Below are 14652 nucleotides of genomic sequence, written 5' to 3' on the forward strand. Positions count from 1 at the left end.
AGTGAGAATCCTTTTATTGAAACTGAAGTTCTCCTGAAGATAGAGCCTGGTAAGGAATGCCGGGAGCTACTATTCAACAGCTACTGGAGAGTATATTATTCTTAGATTAATTTAGAAGTGAAAATAAGATGTATAAACCAAGAACTAGACTGATATTTTAACTCCATGAGTGGATAAATGTATTTATAGAAACACTATTACATTCTAGACTGTTTTATAGGATGCTGCACTCAAAGTAGAGTTGTGTCAAATACACAGGATGTTGCCAAAAGATGGAACCAGTTTCAAAACAGTATATTTCATGATGGCAACATGTTACAATCACATAAAAGTTACAAATGCTTTAATAAGTTATTAAGCTATCAAGTTTTACTAACCATTTTGAGCCAGAAACACATCTAAAAATTAACTGAAAATTGAGAATATTTCATCAGCCTCATGTTGTGAGGTTGCCATCTTTCAATTGATTGAAGCCAGGGGTTGCTTGTTTACTAGGAGAGACATCCCACAGCGATCATTTGAAACTTTACGCTCCACCCTTTCAAGCAGTTAATTTAATTCAAGGGAAGGTCATGGTTGCAGAAAAATTTCAAATTGAGTCCATCTTTTTGAAACACTCTATATAGTAAAATAGAAAAAAAATATTTTTGCTCCCAATCATACACAAGCTGTAGAATTTTAAAAAGTTGTACTGTGTCTTATAACAAAACACAGCAAATAGTACATGACTGATAAATGTAGAAAGCCATGAAACTGAAAATAGAATGAAATAACATCCCGTTTTGTTATAGTTTTAATCTATTGTCAGGTTGCCGATTTGATATATGATGTTTTAAACATGTAAGGCATTGAATTTTGCCATGGATTATGTTGTGAACTGCTTTGAGTCCCCCCAGGGGTAAGAAAAGTGGTGTATAAATGCAATAAATAAATGAATATTAGTTTCTGGCAATGTCCAAGGAGAGGAAGCTCCAACGGTTTTGTTATGTGCCTCTGTCATTTCTTCTTTACTATTATCTTCTCCAATGATTCACAATTTTCTGTATGCCACTGGGTCTGCCTTGCCTGTCCAGTCCTTCTAAACTGTGATGCATAGCCATAAAAGCCCACTGAAGTTGAATCTTCCTTAAATACTGGTAATGAGGACATCATCTTTGATCTGCAGCCTAACTTACAGGGAATAGGGCAGTTCATGTGGCACTTACAGTACTTCTCTGCCACAATAGCTTGTTTTTCCCTCCCCATCATATGTTTATCCTACTCCAAGTCATGGTATTGGCAGCAATGTTTCTGTCCCACTATGGGATGGGAGGTGAGAATAGAAAATGAGGAGGAAAAGAATACTTCCCAAAGAATTGCAGTTGGGAAACATGGTACCATATTTCTCACCCAGAACTGAGTTCTACAGATAGTTCCTCCTTCCCCGAAAAAACAATGAGGAACAGACTCACTGAGGAAGAGAAAGAAAAAACACTAGGATATGGATAACCAATGGACCAAATGCTCATTATTTGCTTGTTTGCAGATAGAAAATGCTAAATGGAAAGCTAGGACATGTAGCAGATTCTAACAATTTAATGACTTAGTTGGTTTATTTTGTTGCTTTAGTGACCCGTACAAACTAAATAATTTTAATGATTATTCATAATATATTTTAGTGTGTCCAAACTATTTTGTATAGCAGCAATAGTTGGTCTCCATAATTCCTATAACAAAGCTTATTATCATCACATATTTCAGATAGAAATAGGCTAAGAAGGAGAGAAAGCAGTGCTTAGTCTTAACAACACATTTATGACCGACGCTAGATTCCAAACAGAAACTTCTACATTCATAGCTCAGGCTCTCTAGTACGTGTGCACAATATTACTATCTTAAACGATGAATAAAACTGCAATGCTTTCATACTCAGCTAGCCTTTATTCTGAACTCCCTACTTTATGTCACCATGTTTTTTTTAAGTATATACGTATAAAGAAAAGGGCTTAAGTTCTTTCTGAAAGAAGGAAACACGTACATATGGTTAAGACTCTGAATAACATCTTTCAACACCGTTTAGCAGCTCCAATTTTTGCAAATGCATTTGATTTTATCTGGAAACTTTTTGACATTAGAAATCGCAGAACTGTAGTTTCTCATTATGTTTGCTGCCAGAATCTGTGCTGAGAGGCTCAGTTAAAAACCATGTATTTCTAATTATTACCACATGCCTCCAATCCTAGGCAATGGAAAAGTTATTGGTTCTGACAGCCCATTCTCTCAATGTGAATTCCAAAGGAAAACTCAAATTTTTGGCCAAACATAACATTTCATCAATCTTGTTCTACTGACTGCAAAACCAATATCAAACATAAGATCGCTAATGGCTTTTTACTATGTTGTTCCCAAGCTTATGTGCTCTGATGAAAGATGAATGGGAACAAAGGCTTCTCCAAAGTATTTAGAAATTAGTTTTTTGAACCAGGAAATAATGCATAAAGTTAAATCGAACGCTCTATGCACTGATGACAGAGTTCAGCTTAAATCAACAAAATATATACAGGCAAACAAGAGACAGAGGAATGGAGACAAAACAAAGAGCATATTTGAAAAGGAAAGCTGAAGCTCCCAAAGAGAAAATAAAGTTAAGCAAGCCACAAAGCTAGCAGAGAAGCCTGCATGTTACTGTTGAAGCAACCAGACTGTGGGGATGTGAAGATCAGATCTGTATGTAGAGACAACAGAGTAATGCTAGGTACCGGTGACAAAACATTTTTTACATACTATCTTCTTTTAGTGTTATTTATCCAGGCAAAATGACAGTGGATGCCATATATATGTCTGTAATCCTGTTTATCGAAGTGCTTTATTAAATATTGCTTAGGTTTCAGTCCTGCACACATTTTTCACAGAGCTTGAAAAAGATAATGCTTGTGGAAAAGTGATCATGTTGGTGGGGAATTCTGAAAGTTGAAAAAAGTGATAACACTAAACGGAACTTTTCCAAACTCTGTTTTTCCAGGGAGGTTTATTTCCTTTTTTGAGAAGACATAGGCTTAAATTCTGGATCTTCTCTGTGGACTGCAGGATATTGGCACTGACTAACCACAATGTTCTGGGGAATTAGACAAAACATGGAAGATTTTAATTAAAGATCAATTAACTGAACATAACAAATATAAATATCTTTCAGATCTGTTTGCTGTGATTCAAACTACAGGTTAGGGATGCCTTATTGCAGGCCCATAGCCAGGATTTTGATTGGGGGGGGGGGGCTGAGGATCTACCCTAGCAAACCTTTTGTATCGTTATCCCAATACCCCCATGCATATGGGATATATTGAGCATAATGATCAGATCAAGATATAAATAAACATAACAGTTTAAATAATGTACCAGTAAGGCCTTATCACGGACCACCCTGAGAATTGGGGAGGGGGGTGAAACCCCTCAACCCCCCCCCCCTCCGGCTACATGCCTGCCTTATTGGAATACTTTCTCATGTGAAAAAACTTCCAAATATGACAAATACTGCAGAAATAGAAAAATGTGGTTTTCACAAGGATTATGATTTGTTTTTATGTGGAGCCTATTAAAAATATTTTCTCATCAGCAGCCTGAAGTGGTACAATTCAAGAATATTTAACTCTGCTAGATCATTCTGCAAAAATGTATGCTAATTCTTGTTCCCCGCTGATGAGTGCTAGATTATATCTACAGTTGAGTATCCCTTTTCAGAAATGTTTGGGACCAGATGTGTTTAGGCTTTCAGATTATTATTATTATTATTATTATTATTATTATTATTTGAAACACAACAAGATGAGTCTAGAACAGACACTCTGCTGGCTATTGTATTGGATCACACATTGGACAATTATTATTATTATTATTATTATTATTATTATTATTATTATGGTATTGGAATACCTGTATTTGCAAATAAAAACATAATGAGTTATCTAAACAGGAAATTCATTTATGTTTCATATGAACCTTATACAATAGCCTGAAGTTAATTTTATACAATATTTTAAATGATTTTGTCCATGAAACAAAGTTTGTTTACATTGAACCATTAGAAAGTAAAGGTGCCAGTACCTTAGCAACTCATGTGGGCAATCTAAATATTTAAGAATTCTGGATGAGGGATGCTCAACAGGAGTCACAGAATAGCAAGAGGAACTTTTGTTTTCATGGTGAGAGCGGCTTTAATGTATATGTGTTATATTGATAATTTTATATCTATGTTTTGCTTACTTTGTATGTTTTTGTGTTATTACAATTGGAAACTGCCCTGAGTCCCCTAGGGGAGATAGAGCGGGATATAAATAAAGTTTTTTTTTATTATTTTATTATTTAAAACATTTTAATTTCACTTTCTCAATTTTGATTAATGAGACTCATCCATGACACAACTCTATATGGTTAGGATTTAGCATTTTTATTGATTGGGCTTTGTCACAATTGTTGGGGCAGGAACAGGAAAAGAACTATGGAGATGCTAGTTAAATGAGTGTTAGGTGCCTAAATAAATGAATTGGAATATTGCTAATTGCCAACACAAGGGGGTTATAATACTGCAAAATTAGCAAATATGTGATTACAGGGTTTTGGGGACTGGTAACTTGTGGAGGCAGGGCCAAATTGATCCAATATTCAAAGAGTGAGATAAAGCTGATGGTGGTTGTGTGTGTGTGCTTTTCTTTTTAAAAAAAAACCCCACACGCAAGTGAAAGCATGTTCCATGATTTAATTTAAAATGAAATAGCTGCAATGTTCATTCTTCTATGAGTTACAAAATGGTAAATGTACACTTAATATATTACTATTGACCAGGGGATTTAATTTAGGGTGAGATAATTAGCTCTTTCCATCTTCTTTTCTGTGAAATGGCAGAACATATAATGAAATGAACAGAAAATGAGACAAAGATGTGCAGTTGGATACAACTGGGAAGATCACATACAGACTGTCTGAGGCATCTCCACAGTAGGTATTGGGCAGAGTTTTAGGTATTGGGCACAGCTCCTTTTAGCATTGTCAAGGTAAGTAATGATGCTCATTTTTGGCAATCTATTTCTGAAGGCTAGTATATTGTATATGATTGCATTCAATTCACAAAAAATGTTATCTGTGTTAGTGGCTTGTCTGTTTTAACTACTTATATGTTTGAGGAGGGAGGAAAGAAGTATATAAGGAAGGATTTTAAAATAGTAACCTGGACAACTTCTTAGAAATTATGTTATCACACAAATATTAATGAAAACATAATTGAGATTTCCAAGGGAGAGTCAAATCAGTGGAAGAAAAACTTTTGGCAATCTTTTGACTGAGATATCTGTGTCAAAGTCATTTAAGAACACAGACACATGGGCCTACATAAAACATGTTTCAGGGGTGGGGAGGGGAAGGGACTTAGTCCTATATTAATGTGCATGCATCAAATCTCCAAGGAAATTAATATAGGGTATGCTCATACTGTCTGCATTACTCTCAGAAGTAGTTTAGTGGTACATACAGCAGCCATCCAAAGTTCTTAGTGGGGTGCTGCCACTTGGAAGAATTGGAGCTTCATGTAGAAGCTGCATATGCAAGCACTTTCATCTCTATGAGTGTGGCAGCTTTTTTGGGTGTCCATTATATTCAGGAACATCATGAGAGCCATGGGTTCAGGTCCAGTGCCTCTACCTGAGCACAGCCTTTTGGTTTTTGCTGCACACTGCTAAGATAGTAACATTGGAAGGGTTTTTACAGATTTTAAGATAGGGATGGATCATAAGATCCATATTTGTATAACATCTGCACAGAAGTAGTTATTTTCTGATGGACAGAATTTTAGCACAACAAATAGCTTAACTCTCAGATCTGATAACAAGTTAATAATAGCAGGGTTATCTTCAAGACTATGCAAGCTGAGTCCTGGTATTGTCCAGACTTCCCTTGCAGAACAGGAGATACTTTTGTGACTTGCACCTTAGCATGGCCCAGGTCTCTAAAATGTAGTGTGACAACTTTTAAAAAAGACATTTGATGTCAACAGGACACACACAAACACACAAACACACACAGAGAGGAGTGCATCATGGTGTGTCCGTGAGTCAGATGTCACCATCATGGCGGGCTGTTTAACGTCACACAACCACGCCTGGACTTTTTTTTATTTTAAGACTTACTTTCTGCCTCGGGTTGAGTTATAAGTCCCGCCGTATTTCTTCCGGTTAAGGATGAGAGCAGCAATTTCTGGCACGTAGCGCGCAAACATTGCCTACATGCATGAAACAAAAACAAAAAAAGAAAATGGCATGCAGAGAGTGTTCTACTGCACCAGAGGCAGCAGAGCCTCTTGGAATACTTACTTTCTTCCACTAACCGCACTATAGGAACCACCATATTTCTTGCGGTTTCCTATTAACTCTATGATTTCAGGGACGTAGCTGGCAAACATGGCCTAAGGAAGAAGATAGGAGACAGAAGAAAAGACTAAAAAGAGAGGCCAAAGAAAGGGGGATGATGAATATTTTAAGAAGATATATTATCTTTAAGATCCGAAAATGCAAAAGACTTAGATCCATAAAAGATTTTTTTCCCAAAAGGGTTTTTTAAAAAATGTTTCTTTTTATAAAATCAAAACAAGAAGGTTGAACACAAAAGTTGGTCTTGAAGAGATGCACATCTGAGCAACTAAAGAAAATGATCAAAAGATGGAGAAAGGCACACAAAACAAAACAAAACAAAAATCCAAGAACAAAATGAGGTCAACGTAGCAACCAATTGACAAAGCACTGCCATGGCTACAACTGTCTGAAGGGGGGCAAGCGGAAATATCCAAAGATTACAGACCGCCAAAATGCCCCAACAAAGACAAAGCAAACAAAAAAGCATGGGTTATTTACTATGCTACTAAATTACAAAAGACTGGGAGAATCCCCCGTTATCAAAGAAAACAAGATGGTAGCAGAGGCTTTCCTCCACACGCATGTGAATGAACATGGTGTAGTTAAAATAATACATATTTTTAAAAGTTTGCCTTTTAAAAAAGTTGTTAAGAACATGGAAGAATGCAAAAGAAAAAAGTGATGAGGAGGGGAAATGTAATCTGCCATGTTTTGTCCAACAAACATTTTGCGTGTGGCTGGATACTTCTAAGAGCTGCTGCCAGCGAACTTGGCCTCATTTTTGGTTCAACATTAGAAATAAATGCATATAAATATATTGCATTTATAATGCACTTGGTAGATGCAACATCCCTTAAAAGAGATGTATATGAGATATACGAAACTATGTAAGAAGACTTACACTGCTTATGTGACTTAATGTACGTAGTACATATAGGATAGGCTGAATTTTATACGTTACTTACCTTGTAAAATGTATATCTTAGTACTAGGAATGCTGTTTTTTAAAACAAAAATTTGCAATGGTTGCCACAGTATCTTTGACACTGACAGAAAAATAACAAAGGCAATTTGATTAGAAACAAGTTAAAGATCTACTTTTGTTCCATGTACTTACTCAGCATGTTCAAGCACAGCAGAGACATAACTTGCTGACCTGTTTGGAAATGTGTACTGATAGCATATGTTAGCACCATGTTACCTTGCATGGTTGCTGTGTATTGAAATGAACAAGATCATCGTTTTGCCATTGTCTAGAACGGGCAAGCGGCTCTTTAAAGATGGTCCTAAGCCACAGTGTTTGTTGGAATATTGGGAAGGAACACAGAAGGGAGGGGGGTTCTTGAAACCGCAGCTAACTTTAAATTATCAGTATTATAATCACCAAATTAAAAAACCGCCAGTAATTATTAAGTTAATATTACAAATTCTTCTGGAACTTTCTGTATCTGCATGCATTACATTTTAAGGATTCAACATCAGTTAAATAAACAGTTATACAAAATGCAAGTTTTTCCAATATATTTTGCAATATTTTAAACAGCTCATCCATATAATCACTGCTAACGTCACTGAAAAAGAAATCCAACACAAAATAACATAAGAATTTTACCAATCCCCCGAGGATGAAGAAGACCATGAAAAGGCGACCAAGGGTTGTTTTTGCATAAACATCTCCATAACCAACAGTGGACATAGTAACCATTAGTAAATAAACACATTCCCAATATGTAAGCGCTTGGTTATTTTGGAAGTTTTCCCATGGATCCCCTGAGTTCTCCACCTACAACAGAAAAATAACAGCAGATAAATGTTTGGGATTCTGCAAAGTAAAAGAAGAATATTCCCTTCCATACATGAATAGCATGCTGGTGAACTCTGAAAGGTAGAGGGTTAGCTCCTTGCTCATACATTAATCTGTTGCATGTTCAGAACCAATTTTTTCTCTCTTTTTGCCATACATTATTTTGGATATGTCTGCAAAGCAAAATATGCTTCGGTTTGGGAACATACAGACACAACTAAAGTATTGTACAAATAATTATTGTAAGAAACAACTAACATATTACTAGTATTACATAAATGTCAGTAATATGTTAGTTACTTGTTATAAATATGCACAAGTATCCTGCCTGTAGTGATGAATGTTAGTGGCTTTTACTGAGGAAAGAGTGCCACCTCGTGGATATTTACTGACTTTGACAAATGCACTTAAAGATGTGTTTAATTCCAGAATTGCTTAATTGTTAGATTAAGACAAAATTAAAAGCAGTTTTGATTTTTATTCCTATCCCCCCACCACACACACACACACACACACTAATGTTATTACTGTGATGCAAAAAAGCTTGAGTGACAGCAAGTTGGAGCTGAGTGGGGTAGACATTTACTTTAATGTTTCCTGTACTTTTTCCCCTCCATATCAGCTAGCAAGACCAAAGATAACTGAAAGTATTTGGAAACCTGCATTGGAATTTTTCTAATAGTTGTGAATCATGTGGTTGGATTTTTTTTTATCATGGGTGGAAAAAATATGCCCCCCCCCCACATTGTCAAAAAATAGGAAACTGCCTTTTAAAACACTGTATTTGTGAGCATGCATTAGACAAGACAAACAAGGTTCAGAAAAGTCATAACAATGATAAGGAATCCATGACACCACCACCATAAGTCTTTTCAAATCATACTTACCAAATGTATAAATCCAGCTGCTGTCAGCCATGTGCTAATAAATATTGAGCACAGATTCACCAACTTGATGGAATTACTGGGTTTTTTTTAAAGTGAAGAATAGAGAAAAAAAGAGGTTCTTAGAGTTGTTTTTCAGCTGAGCTTCCTTTACTAAATATAATTTTTTCAAGAACTAATTCTGGTATCATGGAGATTCATCACTTTCCCTCTAGGACTTCCTGTCCTACTTTATGTGTTAAGGCATCAGGCTAGCCAAATGGATGCCATAGTCAACTCAACAAACCACATGCCCAAATAGAAAGAAATTCCAAGGTGAGAATCTCAGTATTTGATTTGAAGAATGCTTTGGAATCTTTCTCAAACTCCATGGTTTGTTTAATTGCTCGTGGAATCATTTCTTTGTGAATACAGATCAAGTCTCCCTTATCTGGAATCCAAAATCTGAAACATTTCAAAATCCAAAACCTTTTGCTTCCAGCTTCTCACTTTCATTTTTGGGATAAAGAGGGCTAGTTACAAATTAAGTGTCCACTGAGTTTGTCTTTTTTCTGATTGGGAAAGAGGAGATGGGGAAGGGGGAATCTCCATTCACACAAATCTCTATAAACAGTAGTTATCTCAAATCTTGGCCCGGCCTTCTTAAGTTTTTCAATTGCCTTGAACAGGCAGGACTCTTTTAATATATGTGTGTTATGGCGAATATTATTATGCTTATATTTTGTTTTGTTAATCTTATGGTTATGTTGTTTTTACTTTGTATGTTTTGTGATGTTACCTGTGAATTGCACTGAGTCCCCTCGGGGAGATGGAGTGGTATATAAATAAAGTTTTATTATTATATTATTATCACGGGTACTTCTGTTCTTGTCTTTTATCAGGCTAATGGCCAGTAGGGGGCATGCTGGAAATAGCCAGAAAAGTAAGCATTGAGTGACCTCATTGGCAGGTGGGGATAGGGAGGAGGAGTTTGATATTTCTTCTCAACTACTGTGCAAAATGGACAGTGCTGAGTGTGCTGATAGCTGAGGAAGATACAAGAATCTGCTTTTTACAGGGGGCCTTGGATAAGTGGCCTACTTCCCTCTTTTCTCTTTCCACTGTAAGGATGCCTTGAGGACAAAAAAAAATCATCAAGTGCTGGACATGTGACTAGCCCCCTTTGCCCCTATCCCTCATTCTCTATGCAAATACAGGAATTCAAAACCAATAATCTGTCCCGAGCATTTCAGATATGGGAGACACAATCAGTATATATGCTGAGAATAATCAGTAGTCTCCAGTCCATAATACCCACAAAGTATTTCTTCATTATGCCAAAATTATCTTCAGTTTGGGATTTGATTTCTGCTTTCCAAAAGAGTGATCAAGGGAAGATGAACATATATTTTAAACTAGACTGCTACATTTCAAAGTACATTTAAAGATACACAGCCATGGAGCATAAATCATCAGGCACAGCTAGGACAAAAAGAAACATGGCAAGGAGCAATCCATATCTGAAAATCACATAAACATTCTGTCTGTTTTTGTCTCAAGTGACATTGTGGGCAAATCTTTACTCCTACTTTACTGGGCCCACATAAATGGATTGGTATTGTATGACTGTGTCATTTGAGCTAGGTGTTGCCCACCAATCCTCTACCCAAGGGCATGGCATATATCTTTTAAATAGCCCATTTGAATAATTTAAGTATCATTTTAAAGTTTATGATTCATAGTAATAACTTATGAATTTATGACAAACTATTTGCTGGCCTTCTGAAAATGCTTTTAATTGATTCTTTAATGGCTATCTTGTATGTTTATACATAAGTGTTCAATGCCTGTGCATGAGATGCCTTTGTCTTTTCAGCCAGGGTTCTAAATATAGATGGATTAGGCACCAACATTTTCCTGCTTTTTAAGCTGTTTGAGACATCTGTGCAATCCCTAATTCTGACCGAGCCCAGTCTAAGCTCCTGAAGTTTTACTGAAACCTCATTTAAATCACCAAAGAGGGGGAGAAAGTAATCAGTTTATATTGCTTCACTTTAGTCAGTTTAGGAAACTGACAGGGGAGAAAAAATAATGTAGGTACACAACTGTGTATATTTTCAAAGTTAACTATATTAACATCAAATATGCAATGCCTGTTGTGTTGGCTTTCCTCCTCAGGAACAGGCAAGTTTTTAAAATATTATTTGCTCAGATCTAATTAGTAGACCAATATACATGAAAGCAGGTTTTTACATGAGATTAAGAGTGTGTGTTTTGAATGTTAGTCTATGACTCTAGTGACTAGGCTTCACATCCCGGCACAATCATGAAAACTCACTGGGTGACCCTGGGCACATCACACACTCTCGACTCAGAGGAAGGAAAAGAAACCCCCTCTGAATAAATCTTGGTAAGACTCCACCATAACCTCTACACACACACACACTCCCGATACATTGCTGTAATCTGGAAAAAAATCTTGAAGGCACACAATAGCAAAGTATAACACACTGCTCCTAGTTTAATCCACTTCCTCAGAACATCAAACTGTTCAAAATGGGAGAAAGGAAAGGAACATAACGCACCAATTACCGTCTCCCACTAAGTACCCAAATATCTAGTTTGGGTTGGGTAGCTATATTGACACTCTTTTATCTCAATAACCACTTAAAAATAGTAAACCCTTTCCTTAATATACAGATAATTTGAAAGAGACAAACAACTTTCTGCTAACAAGTGGTTGCTCCCATGCTGTGGAACTCCCTTCTCTGAGAGGCTAAGTCAGATCCCTCCTTGCTTTCCTTTCACTCACAGGCCAAGACATTGATATTCAGTGAAGTTTTTAATGTGGAAACAAGATATCTTTTATTGGGGGGGGGGGGTATTCTTTTTAATATTGTATATGTTTATAAATATTATTTTATGCTGTTTTTTCTTTTGATTTACCTTTTAATAATTTTTAGAATTTTGTAAATATTTTAATTGCCAGTTTAGGTCTTATTCTGAGAAAAAGGTGCCATACAAATGCAACTAATAAATAAACAACTTTCCCCACACAGCTGATTTTCTAGGAATGAAGGAATTATGAATGGGTTACTGACACTCTTACAACCTTATCAGACACAGGGAATGTGTGTCTTCTCCCTGCCTCTCTCCTCTGCCAGCATGTTTGACTCTACGTCCAAGTTTTCACCTACTACATTGTTTTTCAACCTGATATAGTAGACCTAATATAGCAGACAAGCACTGGCCCCATATTTATTCCAAATGATCATAATGTCTTGGAAATTGCCATGAACTGTTGCAGACCAACATCATCACACCAGTGAGAGTACCATTTGTCTACTATATTCACTCAAGGTCCTTCCACACAGCCATGTAATCCAGACTATCAAGGCAGAAAATTCCACTATATCTGCTTTGAATTGGGTTATCTGAGTCCACACTGCCAGAACAAAGCAGAAAATGTGGGATTTTATTCAGCTGTGTGGAAGGGGCCTCAGCTACTCCTTCCTGGTAACATTCCAGCACATGGGCAGTTGTCTACACTGTAGAGGAAGAAGAACATCCCTGCAGTTACACTTGCTATTTAGTGTATTTTCCTTTATAAAAGGAAATATATTATCATTATAGAAGGATTGATCCACTGGCATGAGTGGGAATAGGGAAGCACTCACATGGATGTCACCATAGTTTGTCCTTTTGTATTTATTGCCTGGAAGCAATTTCTAAAGGGTGAAACGACTTGGGTTTAAAAAATTGCTTCTCAATATGGCATCTCCACCTAGTTTTCTTTTTTCCTTCCTGTATGCATACTGTGATCAGATTGGAACAGTTACTTTTTTGGATTATCATTCCATAATCACTTAGTTGTAGGGACAATGGGAGTTGTATACCAAAAAGCTTCTGAGAGTTCTAGTCCTAAACCTTCAAAACCAGTGGTTCTCAGCCTATGGGTCCCCAGATGTTTTGACCTTCAACTCCCAGAAATCTTAACTACTGGTAAGCTGGCTGGGATTTCTGGGAGTTGTAGGCCAAAACACTTGAGGACCCACAGATTGAGAACTACTGTTTAAAACAATTATTTCTGAAGCTCTTCTCTTTCCTTTTTGCTTTCCCTTGCCTGCTAAATCACCACATCCCATGCTGAAGTGCTACTCTGGAATAACAAAACCAGAGCCAGATAAGCTGCCTTTCTATAAAGTAAAACTTGGAAAACTTCTGAATAGCGTTAAAATCAAATTATACCAGCAAATTAAATCAAATATACATACAATGTTGTACATATAATTTGCCTAATGTATTCTTACAGAATTTGGATGAAGCACATCTGGATCAAGCAATGGAAAACTGTAATTTAAAAGTACTAACTTGAAATCTCAAGTGGAGTTGTAAATTTTAAAAAAAGTGCCAACTCCAAAATGCATAATCAATCTATTTGCTGTCTATCCCATACAGAGGAATGGGTGTATACTGCAAATAAGCCTGAGAGTGGGGAGTAAAGAAAAATGGGTGAAAATCCTTCAGTCACTTAAGAGATATAACTCGGTCGCTTATATCTACAAAATAAGGATTTAAAAAGCAAACTTTGGAGAGAAGTAGAGTGCATATTGTTTTAAAAGTTCTGACAAATGGTATTTCCTAAAATCTGCTATAAATACCCTAAAAAAATATTCATCTTATACTGCAGTGTCAGTAAACTGAATGCAAAAGAAAAACCCTTCAAAATGTGGTAAGATGTGAAATGCAACAGTGTTTTCAATTTATGTTTGCTTTCATGTGCATTGGATATGTAAAGTATAAGCAGGAATTAACTAATCAATGAATGCTGTCAAGAAACCACACGAGCAGAGTTTTGCAAGGGAAAACTATCAAACTTTACAAGAAGCAACAGTATGTGACTGACCAAGCAGATGTGGATTCTCCAAGCACAGTTAAGCATTTTGTTCATTACAGCTGTAGCACTGTCATTAAACATGCATAGGACTATACTGTAAATCCCTGGATATCCTATCACATAAGGAAAGGACAATTTATAAAACAGAAGCAGACTCCCCATGATGCTGCTGCAGATAAAATCATAAAGAAGTTGTCATCTGAATTGCAATGTTAGGAGCAGAAAAAACTAACATAAATTTTGCTTATATTTGTAAATTAGATATAGGGCTAAAGATTTTCATCCATCCATCCCTCCCACTGTACTCAGCCACTATGAAAGAGATCAAAAGCACGTAACTCCTTACCTTGTTTTAAGGATATTCAGAAACTGCAAAATTTCTGAGAACTGTATCAGTCTAAGAGCTCGTAAAAATCTTAAACCTGTAGTTGAGAAAAAATGAACAAGAAAAGAAAGGTTTATTAGAAAATGTTCATCCTTACATGTGTTTCAGCGGCAAACATGAAAACAAAAGTGACTAGCATGGTGACAAATACCCTTGAAATATTGCTCCATATTAAACATTGCAATTATTTTGAGAGTTATTTTCAGAGAAACCGAAGTTTCCTTGCGGAAACGTTCCTGGCACTTAAAATATTAATTATAAAACTTATTGAAAAGAAATATTTAATTCTGAAATATCTCCCTAAAAGCCCACAATTCCTTCCCAAA

The 14652-nt window shown here is 36.3% G+C and overlaps 1 protein-coding gene across 24 annotated transcripts in view; it reads right to left on the bottom strand.

Annotated features, from left to right (window-relative positions):
- KCNMA1 (potassium calcium-activated channel subfamily M alpha 1) overlaps nucleotides 1–14652 on the bottom strand; it is a 571036-nt gene that overhangs the window by 204840 nt on the left and 351544 nt on the right. For 18 of the 24 annotated variants that reach the window (XM_060769088.2, XM_060769086.2, XM_060769089.2 and 15 more), the window contains 4 exons: nucleotides 14288–14363; nucleotides 9069–9144; nucleotides 7990–8160; nucleotides 6339–6430 (listed from right to left, as the gene is read on the bottom strand). In XM_060769088.2, the coding sequence (XP_060625071.1) occupies nucleotides 6339–6430; nucleotides 7990–8160; nucleotides 9069–9144; nucleotides 14288–14363 (415 nt within the window). Of the gene's footprint in view, nucleotides 1–6155; nucleotides 6248–6338; nucleotides 6431–7989; nucleotides 8161–9068; nucleotides 9145–14287; nucleotides 14364–14652 lie in introns of all 24 variants that reach the window. The other 6 variants (XM_060769087.2, XM_060769090.2, XM_060769103.2 and 3 more) reach the window with 2 other exon arrangements.

Source organism: Anolis sagrei, chromosome 3 (assembly GCF_037176765.1).
Source record: "Anolis sagrei isolate rAnoSag1 chromosome 3, rAnoSag1.mat, whole genome shotgun sequence".
NCBI lineage: Eukaryota > Metazoa > Chordata > Lepidosauria > Squamata > Dactyloidae > Anolis > Anolis sagrei.